Source organism: Thalassophryne amazonica, chromosome 15 (genome assembly GCF_902500255.1).
Source record: "Thalassophryne amazonica chromosome 15, fThaAma1.1, whole genome shotgun sequence".
Classification (NCBI taxonomy): Eukaryota; Metazoa; Chordata; class Actinopteri; order Batrachoidiformes; family Batrachoididae; genus Thalassophryne; species Thalassophryne amazonica.
The window spans coordinates 6,557,550-6,575,236 of record NC_047117.1 but is presented as its reverse complement, the minus strand read 5'-3'; the positions used below and the strand labels follow the sequence as shown (position 1 = coordinate 6,575,236).

Below are 17,687 nucleotides of genomic sequence, written 5' to 3'. Positions count from 1 at the left end.
AAACTTAGTGAGAATATTACTTGGATGGACATAAACAGGTGATCAGATTTTGGAGGAGTTTGGTCAAAGGTAAAGGAAAACATGGTCTGAAAAACACTTTAGTCTTTTGTATATTTCAACAACCAAGAAGCCAATATGGATGATCTAAAAGAGTGTTTCTTAATGTTTCCTTACCTAGGACCACTTAATCAGTAAATAAAAAAATAAAGTAAAAAAAATAAAATCTTGCACAATATATTCAAACATTCAAAAACAACAGGTCTCCTTACCACTAACAGTATATTACTAACATTTGATTACTTTTGATACAGTATCAAAGGAATCAGGATTACAGACTTTTGAGTCATTTTTAAACAGTTTCAGAAACAAGTTATAATGCAATGACAATGTTGATATTTTACAGATATACTTATCGGCCACTAGGGGTCACTTACAGACAACTCTTGGAAAGGCTGATCTAAAGCACCAACTGATCAGCAAAATATGAGTTTGACTGGTACAATGACTTGATAATAAAGTCACAGAGAAGACATCCATAGTCAAAAACACCACTACAGACAGATGTGCTTTTACTTGTACATTTATGTTGTGATGTTGAGAGCGTGTAGGATGTGTGTCGGCCATCTGAAGGCTTTTGTTATGAGGTGCACCCAGGACGATTCCCTCTGGATGTGGAGACCTCAGAGTCGACCCACAACATATTGAGTCTGGTGTAATTTATGTCAGTTTTTTTAAACTCTTACTGATCAGCTCCCTGCTTCAAAACATCATAACAGCAACATCTACTGTATAAAAACCAAATCCAGACAGATCGGCCAAAGCTTCTCAGAAAGAACTCAGACATTCATTCTAAAACGAAATAACTTTAATCGCACCAGCCTGTGATATACATCTGTCAAATAGTTACCAAAACGGTGAACGGTGCAAAGATCACGTCAGCATCTTGTTGTTTTTGCTGACCAGCTCTCCAAATCATTTGTTCCCCGACTCTTTTTTCCTCTTCCCGTCTCCTCTCCCGCTTCACTGCCTTGACTTCACGTCCGTGCTTTTCTGTGATTGGCTCTTGGTTACCACGGTGGTGACATTGGCTGTGGGTTCTGGAGGTAGGACATCACAACTGCAGAGATGGACAGCCTGCACACAGCACAGCGTGAGATTGAATATTTAGCTGTTATGATGTCAAACAGGACACTTTCATGTTTGGACTGATTGGACTTTGGGAGTTCAGAGTTTCTGGAGAACCGCAGTGATTCTAAGTTTGATCTCATCCTGTTTTTTTTTTTTGTTTTTTTTAAATCTCACACACACACACACACATTGTTGAAGCAGCATCATGCAGACACTAGGACCACAACTGCAGCACTCTGGAAAGTCCATCTTTTCTCCCCACTTGACGTTTATTTGAGTTTTCTGTTTGCAAGTTACAGTATGATAACATCTACAGCCTGCAGGTGTATGCACGCACACGTTCAGTGTACAGTTTGGACACTGAGCATTTTGACCGCTTCTCATATAGATAACACATCCTACAGTGGTGGTTAAAAATGATGAGGTGAAGCAGAGTCTAACAAGCATCAATGGCATGACATCCACATTAATTCATTTTATTAAATTTAAATATCCCATAACGGCAGGGACACAACTGTAAGCTGACTTTTGGCTGTTAATTTCACCAAAAGCCTTGAGACCTTGCTGCACATTTGAGCAGCTTTTGTCACCATCTAGTGGGCAATGTGAGCATTTCAGGGCTTCTGTACATTTCCTACTTGAAACCCAAAAGTAAAATTAAAAAAGCGCACATTATTAGCAACAACGTGATTATGTGTCTTTGTATACATACGAAGTCTGTCCAAAAAGTAACGGACCTTTTTATTTTTTTTCAAAAACTATATGGATTTGAATCACGTGTGATTGCATCAGCCAAGCTTGAACCTTCATGCGCATGCGTGAGTTTTTTCACGCCTGTCGGTTGCGTCATTCGCCTGTGAGCAGGCTTTGTGTGAGCAGTGGTCCACCCCTCTCGTCGGATTTTTATTGCGAATAAAATGTCTGAACGATTTGGAGCTTTGCTGCATCAAATTTTTCCAGAAACTGTGAGAGACCTCCAGGTGGACACCATTCGGAAAATTCAGATGGCTTTCAGGGACGATTTTATGGGGATTACACAGATTAAGGAGTGCTCCAGCCGGTTTAAAGACCGCCCACAGCATCTGAGAGCGCGGCGCATTCCGAGCGCCGATCGACAGGCTGAAACCCCACTGAAACAACCAGATCATTTCCAAAGTGAAGGCTTTGTTGATCCAGGACGTCGTCTGACTTCCACAGAAATGGCAGAAGACGTGGACATCAGCACTTTTTCGGCACATTCCACTGTTACAGGAGTTTTTGTCATGGAAAGAGGAGCGGAGGGATTCGCGCAACGGGACGGAGCCGCATGGCACAAAGCAACGCCGTGATGAAGCCTCACAGGACATGTTCTGGCATGTCCAGCTATCCACAATTTCTCGGATAGTCACACGACTGAAAAGCCACCGTAAGCCGTCTGAAAGCCATCTGAAAGCCGTCCTGTGAGACCAACACGGAGGTGCTTTTGTCCGCGCCATTCGCGGCTCTGTGGCGCATTCCTCTGCTTCTCTTTCCATGACAAAAACTTCTGTAACAGTGGAATGTGCTGAAAAAGTGCTGATGTCCACATCTTCTTCCTAGTTCTGTGGTAGTCAGACAACGTCCCGGATCAACAAAGCCTTCACTTTGTAAATGATCTGGTTGTTTCAGCGGGGTTTCAGCCTGTCGATCAGCACTCGGAGTGTGCCGCGCTCTCAGACGCTGTGGGCGGTCTTTAAACTGGCTGGAACACTCCTTAATCTGTGTAATCCCCATAAAATCATCCCTGAAAACCATCTGAATTTTCCGAATGGTGTCCACCTGGAGGTCTCTCACAGTTTCTGGAAAAAATTTGATGCAGCAAAGCTCCAAATCGTTCAGACATTTTATTTGCAATAAAAATCCGACGAGAGGGGTGGACCACTGCTCACACAAAGCCTGCTCACAGGCGAATGACGCAACTGACAGGCGTGAAAAAACTCACACATGCGCACGAAGGTTCAAGCTTGGCTGATGCAATCGCACGTGATTCAAATCCATATAGTTTTTGAAAAAAAATAAAAAGGTCAGTTACTTTTTGGACAGACCTCGTATTTCCTCATTTGTCCACTGGAGGAGCTTCCCAAAAATTCCTCAATAAAGTCGAACATGATATTGTGTGGTACAACGGTGTCACCGGTATGACCGAGTTGTGTTAATGATGCAGTGAAAATAATACATTTGACCACTTCAAACTGAAAATCTCTTGTTGTCCTAGTAGGAGACTGTAATAGAACAGCCCCGCTGTCCGAGCAGCTCTTCTACTCGTCTCGGACAATCGGACAAGCGTTAAAATCACACCCTGCTTTCAGACAGTGTTTCACACTCACATGAAGCTGCTCATCATCTGTTTGGTGTCCTCTGAGCTTCTGGAGTTGGCAAAGCTGATAAAAGAGCAGTAGACTGCGATCCATGCACACCACTTCAGCTGAAAGACAAACAAATGTTGGAAATGGTCGAATTCTTGACAATTTGTGTACAATTTTTTTTTTTAAAGGGAAAAAAAAAACAAGGTACTGACGGCGAGACCAAGCTGCAATTTGGAAGTTGCTTGCACGCAGGTCAATTAAATGCAGTGGCTCATAAGAACAAATGTTGATGGTAATATTGGCCTGGCAATAGTTTTTGGACTTTGGGCCATTGTGGACCTTCAAATGTCACATTTCACTGCAAAAAAAGTCCTGCTCAGTAGGTTTTTTTAATGCACCCACAGCCTGCGATGGTCCAAAACCTTCACATTCAGGCCTTAAAGTGAGTAAAATGCCAAATGAGCCAACTAGTCTAAATAAATAAATAAATAAATAAATAAATAAATAAATAAATAAATAAATAAAAATATTAATGTATTTCTTTCTATTTTTGGTGTTATATGCCCTAAGAAATTAGTCATAAACATAGGCATGATTTCACCTGCCTCTGATAAATGCTCAGAAAGATCAAGCTGTGAGGAATATGAATTTTGGTGACATCATCTCAGATCACACCCTTAAAATGAATGAGGGAAAACTTAATTTTTTTTACAGTGTGAAATCAGTGGTTTTGTGTACTTTGACAGTGAATACATCAAAATGGTTAAAATGTGTATTTTGCACATTTTAACCACATGGCACATTTGAACCACATTTTCCAAAAATAATATTTTGAGGAGGAAAGTAAGAGGTTTTTCTTTTATAGTGTCTCGAACAAACAGCATAGGTGAAGGCCAGCACAGCGTGAGAATGGTCCTCAAAACATGATGGATCTAACCACGGACTTTATCCTTTCCTTTCATATGGCCAGGAGAAAATTCTTAACAAAGCGTGTTTCCTCTCCTACCGTTTAACCCCCCACCACCCGCCTCATTTTGGCTTGTCAGTATCTCACGAATAAAAAGTGAAATTTCCCATCAATGGGATATACAGGCTTAGAAAGGGGTTAACCAGCTGTGTTTGTGGTTTGTGTGGTGGTGTCATGTCGCGATATGCCAAGATGCTGCGTGCTGGACACAGCGCCGCTGAGGAAGACACTTCTGTGATCACCGAGTTGGAGAGAACATGACCACGAGTGGCTGCTTTTAACAGGACAGTCGTGATGTGAAACAGCTCTGAGCCCTTTGAGTTACTGGCTAAGCTGAGCTAAACCGAGGGCTAAGCTAAGTGCTACCAGGAGCTCCCAGTCACGCTGGATCCACCGGATCCGCAGGCTTGTTTTTCTGTGGAGCTCCACACAATGGAACAATTCTACACAGCTCTGTATGTGAACACAGTAGGAGTGAAATCTGAGACACTACTTTAACATATGTAATCAATATTATTATTCAGCCTTATTGAGATGTATGCGATGCTGTTGTTTTCTTTAGTTTTTTTATGAATACATCACGGGTTACAATGAGGCCAGACGGATATTTGCTGATTGCAAAATACAAGAATTTGATTATTTGAAAGCCAAATTAAAGCCATATTACATTTGGAGACATAAAACAGCCCAGACTGACTGTGTGCTGGTGTAAATCATGAAGTAGTCTGCAGCTGAACACAGGCAGACTGACCTTCAGACAGGTAATAGTTAGCATCTGAGGTTACATCACTTTTATTGCTAAAAATAGCTGTGAATTTATTATGCATTCTTCAGATGCTGTAAGACCGAGTTTATTTTTATCAGCTACTTCAAGACTCACACAAGTTAAAGCGTTGGAAGTAATTATTCATAATCTGGCAGATAATTTTTAAAAGATAGTGTTGATTGGAGTGAGATATGCCCTTTAACACTGCCACAGGCCCACGTATCTGGAGCAGCTGCTCTCTTCTATGAGACAATCATTTATTTGTTGTCATACTGATGACAATAAGTAGTCCTGGTGGAATCCGGCTTATTTGAGGGCTGTTTATGATCCAACCTGAATGCCTTTTTGGAAAGCACAGTGACAACAGTAGCAAAATTGTTTGCTCATTTACAAGCATATCATTTGATACGTTTTCAAGCTTTTCTGGCTTTTTCCCCACTGCACAAGTAGGCATGCGCACTGGTTTCATAGCATTTCAACTAATGTCCTCCAGTAAGTATAAACCCATGTGATTCTCTTGCATTGAATTTCCAAGATGTACAATGTATTTGTTGTTGTTGGAGAGACAGTTAACCAAATGCCGTAACCTTCATCTGTGTTACAATGCTCAGTGTCCTTACATTTACACAAAAGTGGTTCATCATCTAAAAGGAATGACTATGTAGGATCTGGATTTAATCTTCGGGACACCTCCCCAAAGATTTAGGTACAGTAGACAGAGTGTTCCTGTTTGTCACCTTCAGCATCAGTCCACACATGCTGAAGATCATGCCGAGCAGGTTCATGTAGTCAGGCGTGGGGTCTTCCAATGTGGGGCTGCTCTCTGCGCTGGGAGGTTTGTACCTACAGTAGAACAGAATACACATATTAATCAAATGCACTGCATAACAAGGATTTAATGTGTTAAAAAATGTACTGTGTGCCCTGCACTGGATTTCAGCACATTATTCAGAGGTACTGTCAGTCTTTTACGTCTGATACACCACACAGCAGGACAGGTGACATCCAGGATGGAGCTGTTCTGGACACATTTGAAGCAGGCTTTCACACAGGTTTTGATGTCTTGACACATGTTGATTATTACTTCAGTCCTTCATAATGCATGCAATAAGAGGTTCTACCAGCAGAATGTGCACAAACCTTATTTTCAAGGATAAAAACAATCACATCAGTGCACTGTGGTCCAATTTGTTGCTGGAAAGACAAAGGCATATCTGGCAAAAGTTGTAAAATCAGTTTAATTACATGTTTTCAGTAGCCTTTTTTTTTTTTTTTTTTTTTGCAAATATAGCAGATTAAATTTTAATTCAGACACCACTAATAATTATTTTCATTACTGATTAAGCTGTTTATTATTCTTACAATTAATTTAACCTGTCCAATGTAAAAACAAAAAAAATATTGTTCAATTTGTTAGAGTCCAAGTGAAAATTATTACATATGTATTTTTATAATCCCAGCAATCTTGAAGCTATAGGGCCTTTCAAATTTCCCAAAACTCCAAGGATTATAATGTGACATGCTGCAAAATTACAGCTCATTTTAAAGATTACATACTGTTATTTATCTGGTGAATATTGTCTTGTTCTTCATCCTGTTCATCTTTTCCTTCAATGGCATCATGAAATTCTATTTTTTTTCCCCAGACCACATGTATTTTGATCATATTGGTAATATCCTATAATGAATCCCTTATCAAAATACTAAGGAATAAAATTATAGTGGGGCCAAAGAAAATTATTTGTATGACTTAAATTTTTAAAAACCCAAACCTGAACCACTGTGACAAAAGACAGCAAATATAAAATCATTTGTATTTTGTAAATAATAAATGATTAATGGGTCATCGTGAACTATGTGGTCAAAGAGTCCAGACAATCAAGTCAAAAACCGGCAGATTCTAACTACATATCAAGTGAACACCTAACAGTTAATCAGATGAAAGAATTAAAATCTACAGAACCAGATTTTTTTCAGGATCAAGGACTGAGAAGTCCTGAAGCAGCTAATCCTGTTCGCCTGTTAGCTAGCAATGTAGCTAACGCCACTTTTGGAAAAACAAAACAAAATATCAAATTACGTATAAATACTAACCGCAAAATCTTATTCTGTCTTCTCGGGTCTGCCATGTTGTTGGAGGACATAATATGTTACGACGCCCTCCTATTTAGTGATATTTTATGAAGAAAAACTGTCTAGCATGCTAACAAAAACAGCTAAACGGCTCCTTCGGTGAAAGCATAGATGGTAGAAGAGGATGTTTCATTTTCAAAATAAAAGCTGAAAGGATCTATCTATATAGCGGATAAGAGGAGGGTTTGTTTGGAGCTTTTATTTTGATAATAGCTTCTGCTCCCAGTATGCATTGCGCGTACTTTATGGAGGAAGCTACAGAATGTAGCGTGAACTCGTTTTTTATCTTCAACCTTTGCAAACTTTTTGACTGAGCACTGAGCATGGAATATTAATAAAGCCGTTTGAGTAAGTACGTTAATTCAGATGTCTGTTTTACGATTTTAAATAAAGATACTAATTTATTCTATTTTTTTTAATTAATGGGTCATTTTTAATTTACTGTTATTTAATAAGCCAGTAGAGTTTGTTTAGTTTTCATCTGAAGTAACTTAAACAGTTACCAGCTCTTCAAAAAAAAAAAAAAAGTCATATTTGTTGTACTATTTGTGTGGTTACACATAAAGTCAGTGTTCATTTTGTTAATATTGTAAAACAGTAGAATCAGATCTGGTTGATGTCCATGAAGGGTTGGTAAATGTAATTGCCCACTTGCAACCACCAGAGGGTAGTAAAGGTACTTTTTGAAATTATGAGTATAAAATTTAAACGGCCATACTAAAATACGAAATGGACGAAATGGGGTGAAATGGGGATTGATAATCACGAAATGGAGGTAAAATGTAACAGAATGGAGCAGAGTGAACCAGACTGACTCCAAATATGTACTTTTATTTAATTTCTTGGTGTTTGTCTTTTTGTGAGATGCGCTCAGTACATGTATTAGGTGCAGGTGCGCCTTCTGGTATTCAAGAGATGAAACTTATGTCAGTGGGTCAGTCTGCTCCATTTTGTTAAGTTTTAACCCCATTTCGTTATTATCATTTCCCATTTTACTAAAAAAATTAAATAAAAGTAATTAATTGAATCATATTTGGAATCAGTCTTCTCCATTTCGCTACGTTTTAGCCCCGTTTTGTTATCATCAGTCCCCATTTTGTTCCATTATGCTTAAAATAATTAAATAAAAATAATTAATTGCATCGTATTTAATCATATTTGGAGTCATTCTGGGTGAGTCTGCTCCATTTCATAACATTTTACCCCAATTTTGTGATTATTAGGCTCCATTTTGCTCCATTTTGTATTTTAGTACAGCTGAATTTAAACAGTTTCTGACCACAAATTAGCAGGTTAGATGAATATGATTGATTGATGTTCTCTGTTTTTCTGGTCAGCAAAACATCTCTGGTAGCGGCAAGCAGGAACAAACGTTTATTTTGTCAGTTGTTGGTGTCATTCAGCAGCAGATTTTGTTGTTGGGTAATGGCATTTATTCATGGTAGTGGCTATACGTATGTAGCCATATTGCTGATATGCAATTCTGTTTAAAAGTAGTGTTTCTGATTGGTCAGTTAGGTGACATTATTATAAAGCTGTGTATCTTTTCTTTTGTTTCTATCCATACGTAGAGCCAAGATTGCCTTTTGAAATTGTATTTTAATCACTGTCTCTGGTTATGATGACTGTCATATTTACATTTTATACTTGAAAAAGAAAAAAAAGACTATGCTTAAGTCTGGGATTCAGACCCGAGGCCTATGGCTCAGATGTCCAATGTCTGACCACTTACAACAACAACTCTGCAATGAGTCTTTGCTTGAAGTTATCATACATGCCACTTAGGAATGGCTATGGGATAAACTCTACCATGAAGCTGTGTAACAGACAAAATGTGCACCATGTACAGTTTCTCCCGATTACAACCACAAAATGCTTTAAATCCTTAATGGTTGTGATGGGTGTCTTGGTGGCTTCCCTCACTGGCCTTCTTGCGCATTCACTCAGTTTTTGAATACTGCCTATTCCAGACAGATTTACAACACGATATTGTTTGTATTATTGTGTTCTTTTTGTTAAATGCATTGAATTAAAGGTAAAAACTGATCTTAATTGTTTAATTTCAACTCCATTGCGGTGGTGTATCAAGGCAAAGTTCTAAAAATTGTGTTGCTGTCCAAAACGTGTGGACCTGACTGTAGCTCCAGACAGATGGATGCCCAAATGGTTCTAATATCCCCTTACAGACTTCTCAGCATTAATAATACTCATTCCTATTTTCCAGAGAGCAAAGCAACATCTTCTGTGCTTTATTCTGTCTTTTTTTCTTCATCTTTTTGTGTGATTCATAGTTTTGGCAATATTTTAACAGCTGGCTGACACTAAAGCTTCCAAAATTATCTGTACCTGGGACAGTTACCAAGTTGGATTGCATTGAGAACAATTTGAGACTCGCTGTCTTGCTGAAGGGCACACAAGTGCAGATCAGTAAATACCTGCAAATAACACTATTTAAAAAAAAAAATAAAACAATAAATATAGTCTTACGAGAACTCTAATTTAAATTTTTACCAATCACTTGCATGACATGATACAATACGGAACCGGTTTTGTGGAACACAGTTTAAATTAAAATGGTGCCAGTCTAATATGTTCTGAAAATAACCAGGAGAAAATATATTTTCTGCAAAAAATGAAAGGAAAAATGTCAAAAAGTCCCCAAGAATATTTTTTTTTAATGTCAGAAACCACAATAATAACATATTCGTGCAGATCACAATGTCCCTAAGAACAAGGGAACAGAATCCAATGATAATTTTACCGGACCAAGAAAAAAAAGAGAGAAAAGCTGCACATTCTCAGATTTGGAGAGTTTGAATAAATTTGAAAAACATTTTAAAGAATGTTGTTCCTGAGTGATGATGAATGCTTAATGTTCTGCCAGCTGACTGATTGATTGGTTGTTCTGACAGATGAAGCCATGGCATTTCCGCTGCCCAAACCTCAGGCTCCTCAGCTTCCCCAGCATCTGCTGAGGACTATCGACTGTCAGCAGGGAGCCGTCAGAGCCGTGCGCTTCAACGGTAAGACAAAAAAAGTTGTGATCACTTGTAGCAAATTAATTAAGAGTGCCAGCTTTCTAACACAAATCACCTCAAATTAGAAGTGAAACTCTGCACTTGAATGTACTGCAACAACTAAAACAACAAAATGTTTGTCCCTGTCCACATTTTATCACCTGTAGTATCACATATTATTTTTCCAGGTGCTTTAACGTCCACCATATGTTAGCTTACATCTGTTTATGTCTCCGTCGGTCTTTTCCTCTTTAGTTGATGGAAACTACCTGCTGTCCTGTGGCAGTGACAAATCTCTGAAGCTGTGGAGCGTGAGCAGAGGGATCCTGCTGAAGACGTACAGTGGTCACGGGTACGAAGTCCTGGATGCAGACAGGTAAGAGACTCCCTTCATCCAACCTCTACTACGATATTCAGGAGACCAAATGAAAACCACAGCATTGAAATTGCAGGACGAACAGATATGACACTGAAATATAATTGAATTTTGTATTACACCACAAGCCTCCGTTATTTTTTATTACAATATTAATTGCCGTACATATTGGTGGTATTGAAAAGTTTGGGAACTCTTTACCTTTAAATCTACCTTTTTAAATTATGTTTACTTTTTATGACATCACAATAAACAAGAATTCAGGAGACTTTTCCATATATTAAAATTTGTAAATTTATACATTCTAAGGTTGGAGTGAAAACTAATCTCCACAACACAACAAAAATTAAATAAAAATACCAAACCCAGAGTTATGGATTGATGGATAACATGTCACACTGCACACTTTAGTTTAACGCAAATAAATTGTCATTTCATGGATAGTTTTCTTGAGAAAAGTCAGGGGATGGATGCATGCATGTTACCAAACTACTAACTGTGTCTTGGAGTTTATTTGTATCAATCAGTTTGTATCAAACTCCTGTACTTACTTAATTAATTTAATGGTGACATGTTGAAATGGGGGCAGTGTTGTTATGAGTAAATCTGTTTTTGACTGACTGTCAGTTGACTTTGAGAGCTGAGAAACAGCAGTTATCTTTTGCTAGAAGCATTTGGTTGTTTCTGCAAACTGATGCTATTGCTTCAGTTCATGTTACACAGAAGGATCATTTAGCTCCTGGTTTTATTTTTAAAGCATGTGTCACCACAACTGAAGAAATTATATTTAATCTATTAATGCCACTGTGGCTGATTTGAAGTGAAAATCCACTAATGCACCTTTTTGGCTTTGTGTGAAATAACAGTCCTTGCTTTCTTCTCTTTGGTTTCCTCCACAGCTCCTGTGACAACAGCCATATCTGCTCCTGCAGCTCTGATAAGACGGTGATCCTTTGGGATGTGGCCACAGGGCAGGTCACACGCAAACTCAGAGGTCACGCCGGGGTCAGTTTACAAGTCGTCAACCAGTTGTCGTGATTATGATCAGATTTGTAGCTGCAACAATGTAGCGAAAACTTGATCTTTGAGATAACAGTAACTGACTCGATAAAACAGAGTGGCTCCAGCTGTAAATCCTGTGACCCTCAGACTGACCTTGCTGACAGGTTTATTTGTATTTCACCCTCTTCATAGTTTTTTCTCTCCGTGATCTAAGTCATTTGCTGTATTTGCCTTTGCAAAATGACACTGATGTAACCTTTTATTGTACAATTAATAGTTTGAAAGCTGAAGTGAGGCGACACAACAGACACATCAATGCGTTGTCTGCCTTCCTCTTGAATAAAACAGGAGTGGCTTCCTGACTTATGAGTAGAGTACTTGTTTGAAAACAGGTCCAATTTTTCTGCCGTGTCTGTGCACATCCACAGTGTCTGTGTGCTCTGAGCACACACTCAGTCAAAGCTAACAAACACTGCAGCACTACTGCACATCAGTAGGTAATTCTACAGTAACAGAACTGTAATTAGAGCAAAATTTTATGCTAAGCTAATACATGGCTAAATATTGATGTCATTGTAATTCCATTACTATAGAATTGCTTTGGCCGGTGTACACGGGTGGTTGTTCGTCTAGATGTGGTAAATTCCACGTTGCGGCTATGAGCAGTGTCACACAGCAAACGGAAGTGCAGCACTAAAGAAGTCTGGAGTGTAAAATGTTTTTGTATGTTAGCATAGATTAGTGTCTGTTCTGCAGACATACGGTGCATCCAGAAAGTATTCACAGTGCTTCACTTTTTTCACATTTTATGTTACAGCCTTAATCCAGAATGGATGAAATTCATTTTTTTGCTCAAAAATCTACACACAATACCCCATAATGACAATGTGAAAAAAGTTTTTTTTTTTTTTTTTTTTAGATTTTTGCAAATTTATTAAAATAAAAAAACAAATGAAGGAATCACATGTACATAAATATTCACACAGACTTGAGTCTGTAATTGCTGCCAGAGATGCATCAATAAAGTATTGAGCAAACGGTGTGAATTCACAGTGACAAATATTTATCTTGATTATGATAAAAAATTCATCACTTTACCCTCATATGTAAATGTAGATTTAGAGTGTATATAATTTGTAGCTTATTACAAGTTTTCTTTTCTCAGAAAGTAAACTGTGTCCAGTTCAATGAGGAGGCAACTGTCATCCTGTCCGGTGAGTCACATGACACTCATAAAATCCATGGCACAGGAGTCCTTTTTATTTTGCTTTACTTCTGTTGAATTTGTTTTAAGGGTCAGTAGGACAAGGGTTAAGTGTGTTAGACTGTATTAGATTCAAATTATGTAGCATTAAAAACAACAGGATAGCACAATGGACTGTATACATCCACCAAGACACCGAAGGCTTGTTGTTGTTGTCCATTCGGCTGCTCCCGTTTTGTGTTTGGGGTCGCCACAGCGTATACAACCAGATCCACATTGATATTTGGCACAAGTTTTACGCTGGATGCCCTTCCTGACGCAACTCCAGTGTTACCTGGAGAAACACACACAGCCGCTGGTGTTCCAAAGAGGTCTCCCATCCAAGTACTAACCAGGTCCCGCACTGCTTAGCTTCTGAGATCTGACGGGATCAGGCTGACACAGAGTGTACTAATGTTAAAATTGTATTCTGAAATACTCAAACTGAAATGGTTTCTGCACCAGATTACACAGGTTCTTTTCACAGAGTTTTATTGTGGTTCATTATTAAAAATGTTCTTTCTCAAAATGTTAAAATTCCACTTCAAAACTCCTTCATTCTATGCTTTTTTTCTGGATCCAGTCTAAAATGTCAGATCCTAGACCTTGTCACTAAATTAGTTTTTACTAATCCTTCTGTAAACCAATAAACATTTTCTTTATAGCAGATTTTGATTTCCAGAGGCCTTTTCTTGAAAGAAGTGTTGGCATCTTAAAGAATGCCAAAATGGCATTAGCTCAACTTCTTTGTCTTTCCGTTGCTTCCGTCCCAAGCGTTTGTCTCCATCTCACCCTGTTCTCTGAGCCTTCTTCCATCACGCTGACCACCTGCATGTCCTCCCTCACCCCATCCATGAACCTCCTCTTTGGTCTACTTGTTCTCCTGTCTGGTGGCTCCATCCTCAGCATCCTTCTCCCTGTATTCCCTGAGTCTCTCCTCTGTACGTGTCCAAGCCATCTCAGTCTCTCTTCTCTCATTTTGTCTCCAAACTGTCCTACCTGCACTCTGCCTCTGACAATAAATGCCTGCAACTATTTTTCCAGAAACCTCTGAAGAGATCACATTTTTTGTGTGTGCTTTGTGATTTGACAACATCCAGGGTCTATAGATGGGACGGTACGTTGCTGGGACATCAGGTCTCGGAGATTTGAGCCCATCCAGATTCTGGATGAGGCTCGTGACAGCGTCAGCAGCCTGAAGGTGGCACAACACGAGCTGCTTACAGGGTGAGAAAAGTAGATTTTTCTTTTGCCAACAAAGCCATTACAGTTTAATTTAACATCATCTTAAACAGATTTGCTTTTCATTAACCACCACCGACACTCTTTTCTTTCCTTAACTATATTGATCAGTTCATATTTATTTATTTTATTTTTGTATGATAGTTTGACCAAACTATTTTTAATAATAAAAATTAATATTCTGTGTGTTTGTCTTCTAATCATAATAAAAAAATACTTCTTTTTTTTTGCTTTGTTTACAAAAGTACCAATAAAAACAACCTAACCTCTTCTCAAACATTATTATTTTATTTTTATTTTTTTTTTTTTTGTATTCATTTGCAAAGTCCTCTTTCAATCAGTTTTATTTTGTTTTACTGGCACAAGATTGTGAGAATGTAAAAATCTTGTGTTTAGCTCGGTGGATGGCAGAGTGCGACGCTACGACCTCAGAATGGGACAGCTGCACGTGGACTTCATCAACAGTCAGTAAGCTTCTCTTTCCCTTTTATTTTGGACAGTGCTCCTTTTTAAACCTGTTTTTCTGCTGTTACTTGTCCGCACCTCGTGCTTGACCCTGACGTGCTGAATTATTAACTTGCGTGTCTGTTCGGTTCCAGGTCCCATCACCTGCGTGTGTTTCAGTCAGGACAGCCAGTGCACCCTGAGCTCCAGCCTGGACTCCACTGTCAGACTGCTGGACAAAAGCACCGGAGAAATGCTGGGAGAGTGAGTGCCGTTCTGCAGACCGATCAGTGTGGCGCTGCTTAGTGTTGTTTTGCAATAAAGGCTCACATTCATGTCCTTGTGACCTTGATGACTAGCTAATCCACATGTGGTTTTCCTTGTTGTTCAGGTATTCAGGGCACAAGATGAAAGGCTATAAGTTGGACTGCTGCCTGTCCAGTAAAGACACACATGTGCTGTGCTGCTCAGAGGACGGACATGTTTACTGCTGGGACCTGGTGGAGGTAACGTCACCAACTCGTTGAATTTCACCAGGTTTAAGAGAGACTTGACATTTTTCTGTCTATAATTCTTTGTTAATTGTGACAAATCAGACACATATTTATATCAGACGTTCCCAAATTCTTTCCTTTGAATGCCAAAAACAAGCCTTGATAATGTGTGAATTACATTATAATTAAATGTATGATATTTTACAGAATTAAAATGCTAAATCTGAAACAAAATTCCCATATAATGCAGACACTGCTCTTTAATCTCATAACAGTCATTTGTTTACATGTGGAGAGCTTGTCAGTTGTCATGATGAGCTAAAACAAAAAGAGTGTGAGACATGTTTGGCTCGTTAGCCCCCACATTGGACATCTAGTTTAACCTACCTCGGCATAACTTGTCATTTTTTTGTGGGAAAAGTTAAAAAATAAATATTTTTCATAAATGCTTCTGCTTTTCTCTGTGATAATCACCTATTTTCATGATTCCTCCCAGGATTTTGCGCACTCAAGGGGACAAACCACAAATTCCACATTGATAAAGACAAATACATGAAATAGACAACATGTTATTTTGAGCATTTGACTGATGCTATCCTAATTACACAGTCAGCTCAGTATTTTACAGAGTATAAGTTGCACATATTAAAAAAGTGCCTCTTAAAGATCAAAAGCCCATATATAAGTCAGACCGGAATATAGGTCACATTATCTGTCTTATCAACTCATTAATTTGGGATTTTTGTGCATTATTGTAGTGTACTTCTTAATTTATTGTTAAAGTTTATTTTATTCCCTTGATTCCTGTGAAAGTCCAAAATAAATAATTATTATAATTATGAATAGCAAATGCATGATTTTTCAGTATATAACAATAAAACGCAATGTATTCTCCAGAAAGTACAGTATGTTTAAATCTTTTAACATCTGAAATATAATTAATAATTGACAATAACCTCCAGTCTCAACAGAGATGAAACGACATGAGAACAAATAGGAAAAAAAAAAACATTTGAGTACATGATGAACAGCTAAAATAAATGTAGTAACTTTGTCCCGTTCTGACTTTAAAGTGTATTTTTTGACATTCAGGCTTTTGTCTCTGGTGTTTTGTTTCTAATTCATTTTATGAGCGTGCAGCGGCTGTCAGGCCTCCTTAAAGATCAGGTCTCTATAAGGATTTTTCATTTCGTTGCTGATGTCTGTGATCCAGATAAAAGGATATTAATCGGCTTTATAACCCGACGGTTTTCTGCTCTGCAGGGCTCTTTGTCTCTGAAGCTGCCGGTGGGGAAGGCTGTCGTCCAGTCACTGTCCTTCCACCCCACGGACACCTGCCTCCTCACCTCCATGGAGGGGCGTGTTCACGTCTGGGGGCTGGAGCCAGAGGAGGATGCGATGGCTACGGAGGAAGGGTGAATGTCACCAAAAACGACATGTCTCTAGTAAGATGGTAGCTGATGGGCTTGTAAAATAAGTGTATAAATATCTAAATGTGTTTTGTTACGCAAGAACTCTGTGGCCCACCCAAACTTTAAATCACAAATTTGATCCACACATGAGACGAAAATGAAGTATTTCAAAATGTACATCATGTTAAATTTGAAGGATAACGCACAGTTTAAATCCCATGGTTTTGTTTTTTTTATTTCTGATTACATTTTGAATGTAATCAGAAATATTAGGGGTTAGTTTTAAACTTTACTTAGTTTTATTTTAGTGACTTCTCACACCCCACCGGCAGTACCTTCACAGCCCACAAGGGGGATGTGGGCTACATTTTTTGGGAATCTGAACCCCAAGTGCTAAAAATACCAACTGACAAAAAAATTTATGTTTGACAAAATTTACTTTAAAGCTCTGGATGATGTGTGAGGGAAAAAAAAACTCTTCCTGTTGCAGATTTTTGTATTTGTGTCAATATTTTTTATAAACATTTTCTCATATGAAATGTGTTTTTCTGCGTACATCACTGCATAGACACGATTACTTACAAGTTTGTTTTTATTTGAAACTGTACATACAATAGACATATTACAAAATAAGTTAATCAGCCAGACAAAAAAAAAAACAATGGCATGAAATAAATAAATAACTTATAAATACATTTTTTCAAACTGGCTACTTTGAAATTGACAAAACTTGACTCCGCTGCGTCTGATGTCGTTACGCTGCATTGTACACGTGAATCCACATTTTCACGCTCAAACTGCACAAAAATAAATACGCCTCAGATTATTTACAAAAATAGTCAAGTTCTATTTCTTCTTCATGGGTCCTTTTTAGACCACTTTGTCAAATAATCCAAAATATGACTTTTCATTTTATAAATTATTTACAACTGAAGAGCAACACCTCAGGATTCCAACATTATACTTCTGTGTTCATGCTGCAGGTGTCAGGTCTCTAAAAACAAAACAAAACCATTCTTCACAAAGTCAGGCTTGATTGTAGCTTATCAGAGTAGTTTTTAAAACATCTCATGAACCTGAATGCCCTCAAATTCCAACATGGACTCAAGATCCAAAACTGAAGATGAAATATTTGAATC

The 17,687-nt window shown here is 38.3% G+C and overlaps 2 protein-coding genes across 2 annotated transcripts; one reads left to right on the top strand and one right to left on the bottom strand.

The window, feature by feature from the left end:
- Nucleotides 1-847: 847 nt before the first annotated feature.
- wdr83os (WD repeat domain 83 opposite strand) lies at nt 848-7,437 on the bottom strand. Its single transcript, XM_034188953.1, has 4 exons — nt 7,280-7,437; nt 5,923-6,028; nt 3,474-3,571; nt 848-1,134 (listed from the first exon to the last, which is right to left on the bottom strand). The coding sequence occupies exons 1-4, from the start codon at nt 7,327-7,329 to the stop codon at nt 1,068-1,070; spliced, it is 321 nt and encodes a 106-aa protein (XP_034044844.1). The 5' UTR covers nt 7,330-7,437; the 3' UTR covers nt 848-1,067.
- Nucleotides 7,438-7,553: 116 nt separating this feature from the next.
- Nucleotides 7,554-17,254, top strand: wdr83 (WD repeat domain containing 83). The gene is made up of 10 exons (XM_034188935.1): nt 7,554-7,666; nt 10,231-10,341; nt 10,591-10,711; nt 11,611-11,716; nt 12,879-12,927; nt 14,057-14,183; nt 14,595-14,662; nt 14,798-14,906; nt 15,034-15,148; nt 16,400-17,254. The coding sequence occupies exons 2-10, from the start codon at nt 10,239-10,241 to the stop codon at nt 16,553-16,555; spliced, it is 954 nt and encodes a 317-aa protein (XP_034044826.1). The 5' UTR covers nt 7,554-7,666; nt 10,231-10,238; the 3' UTR covers nt 16,556-17,254.
- The last annotated feature ends 433 nt before the right edge of the window (nt 17,255-17,687 follow it).

Coding starts and splice junctions, on each gene's coding strand:
- wdr83os (XM_034188953.1), bottom strand. CDS start 7,329: ATGTCCTCCAACAACATGGCAGACCCGAGAAGACAGAATAAGATTTTG. Junction 6,029..7,279: donor AGACAGAATAAGATTTTGCG/GTTAGTATTTAT, acceptor GTTCTACTGTAG/GTACAAACCTCCCAGCGCAG. Junction 1,135..3,473: donor CAGATGATGAGCAGCTTCAT/GTGAGTGTGAAA, acceptor TGCTGTGTGCAG/GCTGTCCATCTCTGCAGTTG.
- wdr83 (XM_034188935.1), top strand. CDS start 10,239: ATGGCATTTCCGCTGCCCAAACCTCAGGCTCCTCAGCTTCCCCAGCAT. Junction 14,184..14,594: donor CAACACGAGCTGCTTACAGG/GTGAGAAAAGTA, acceptor TCTTGTGTTTAG/CTCGGTGGATGGCAGAGTGC. Junction 14,663..14,797: donor GCACGTGGACTTCATCAACA/GTCAGTAAGCTT, acceptor GTTCGGTTCCAG/GTCCCATCACCTGCGTGTGT.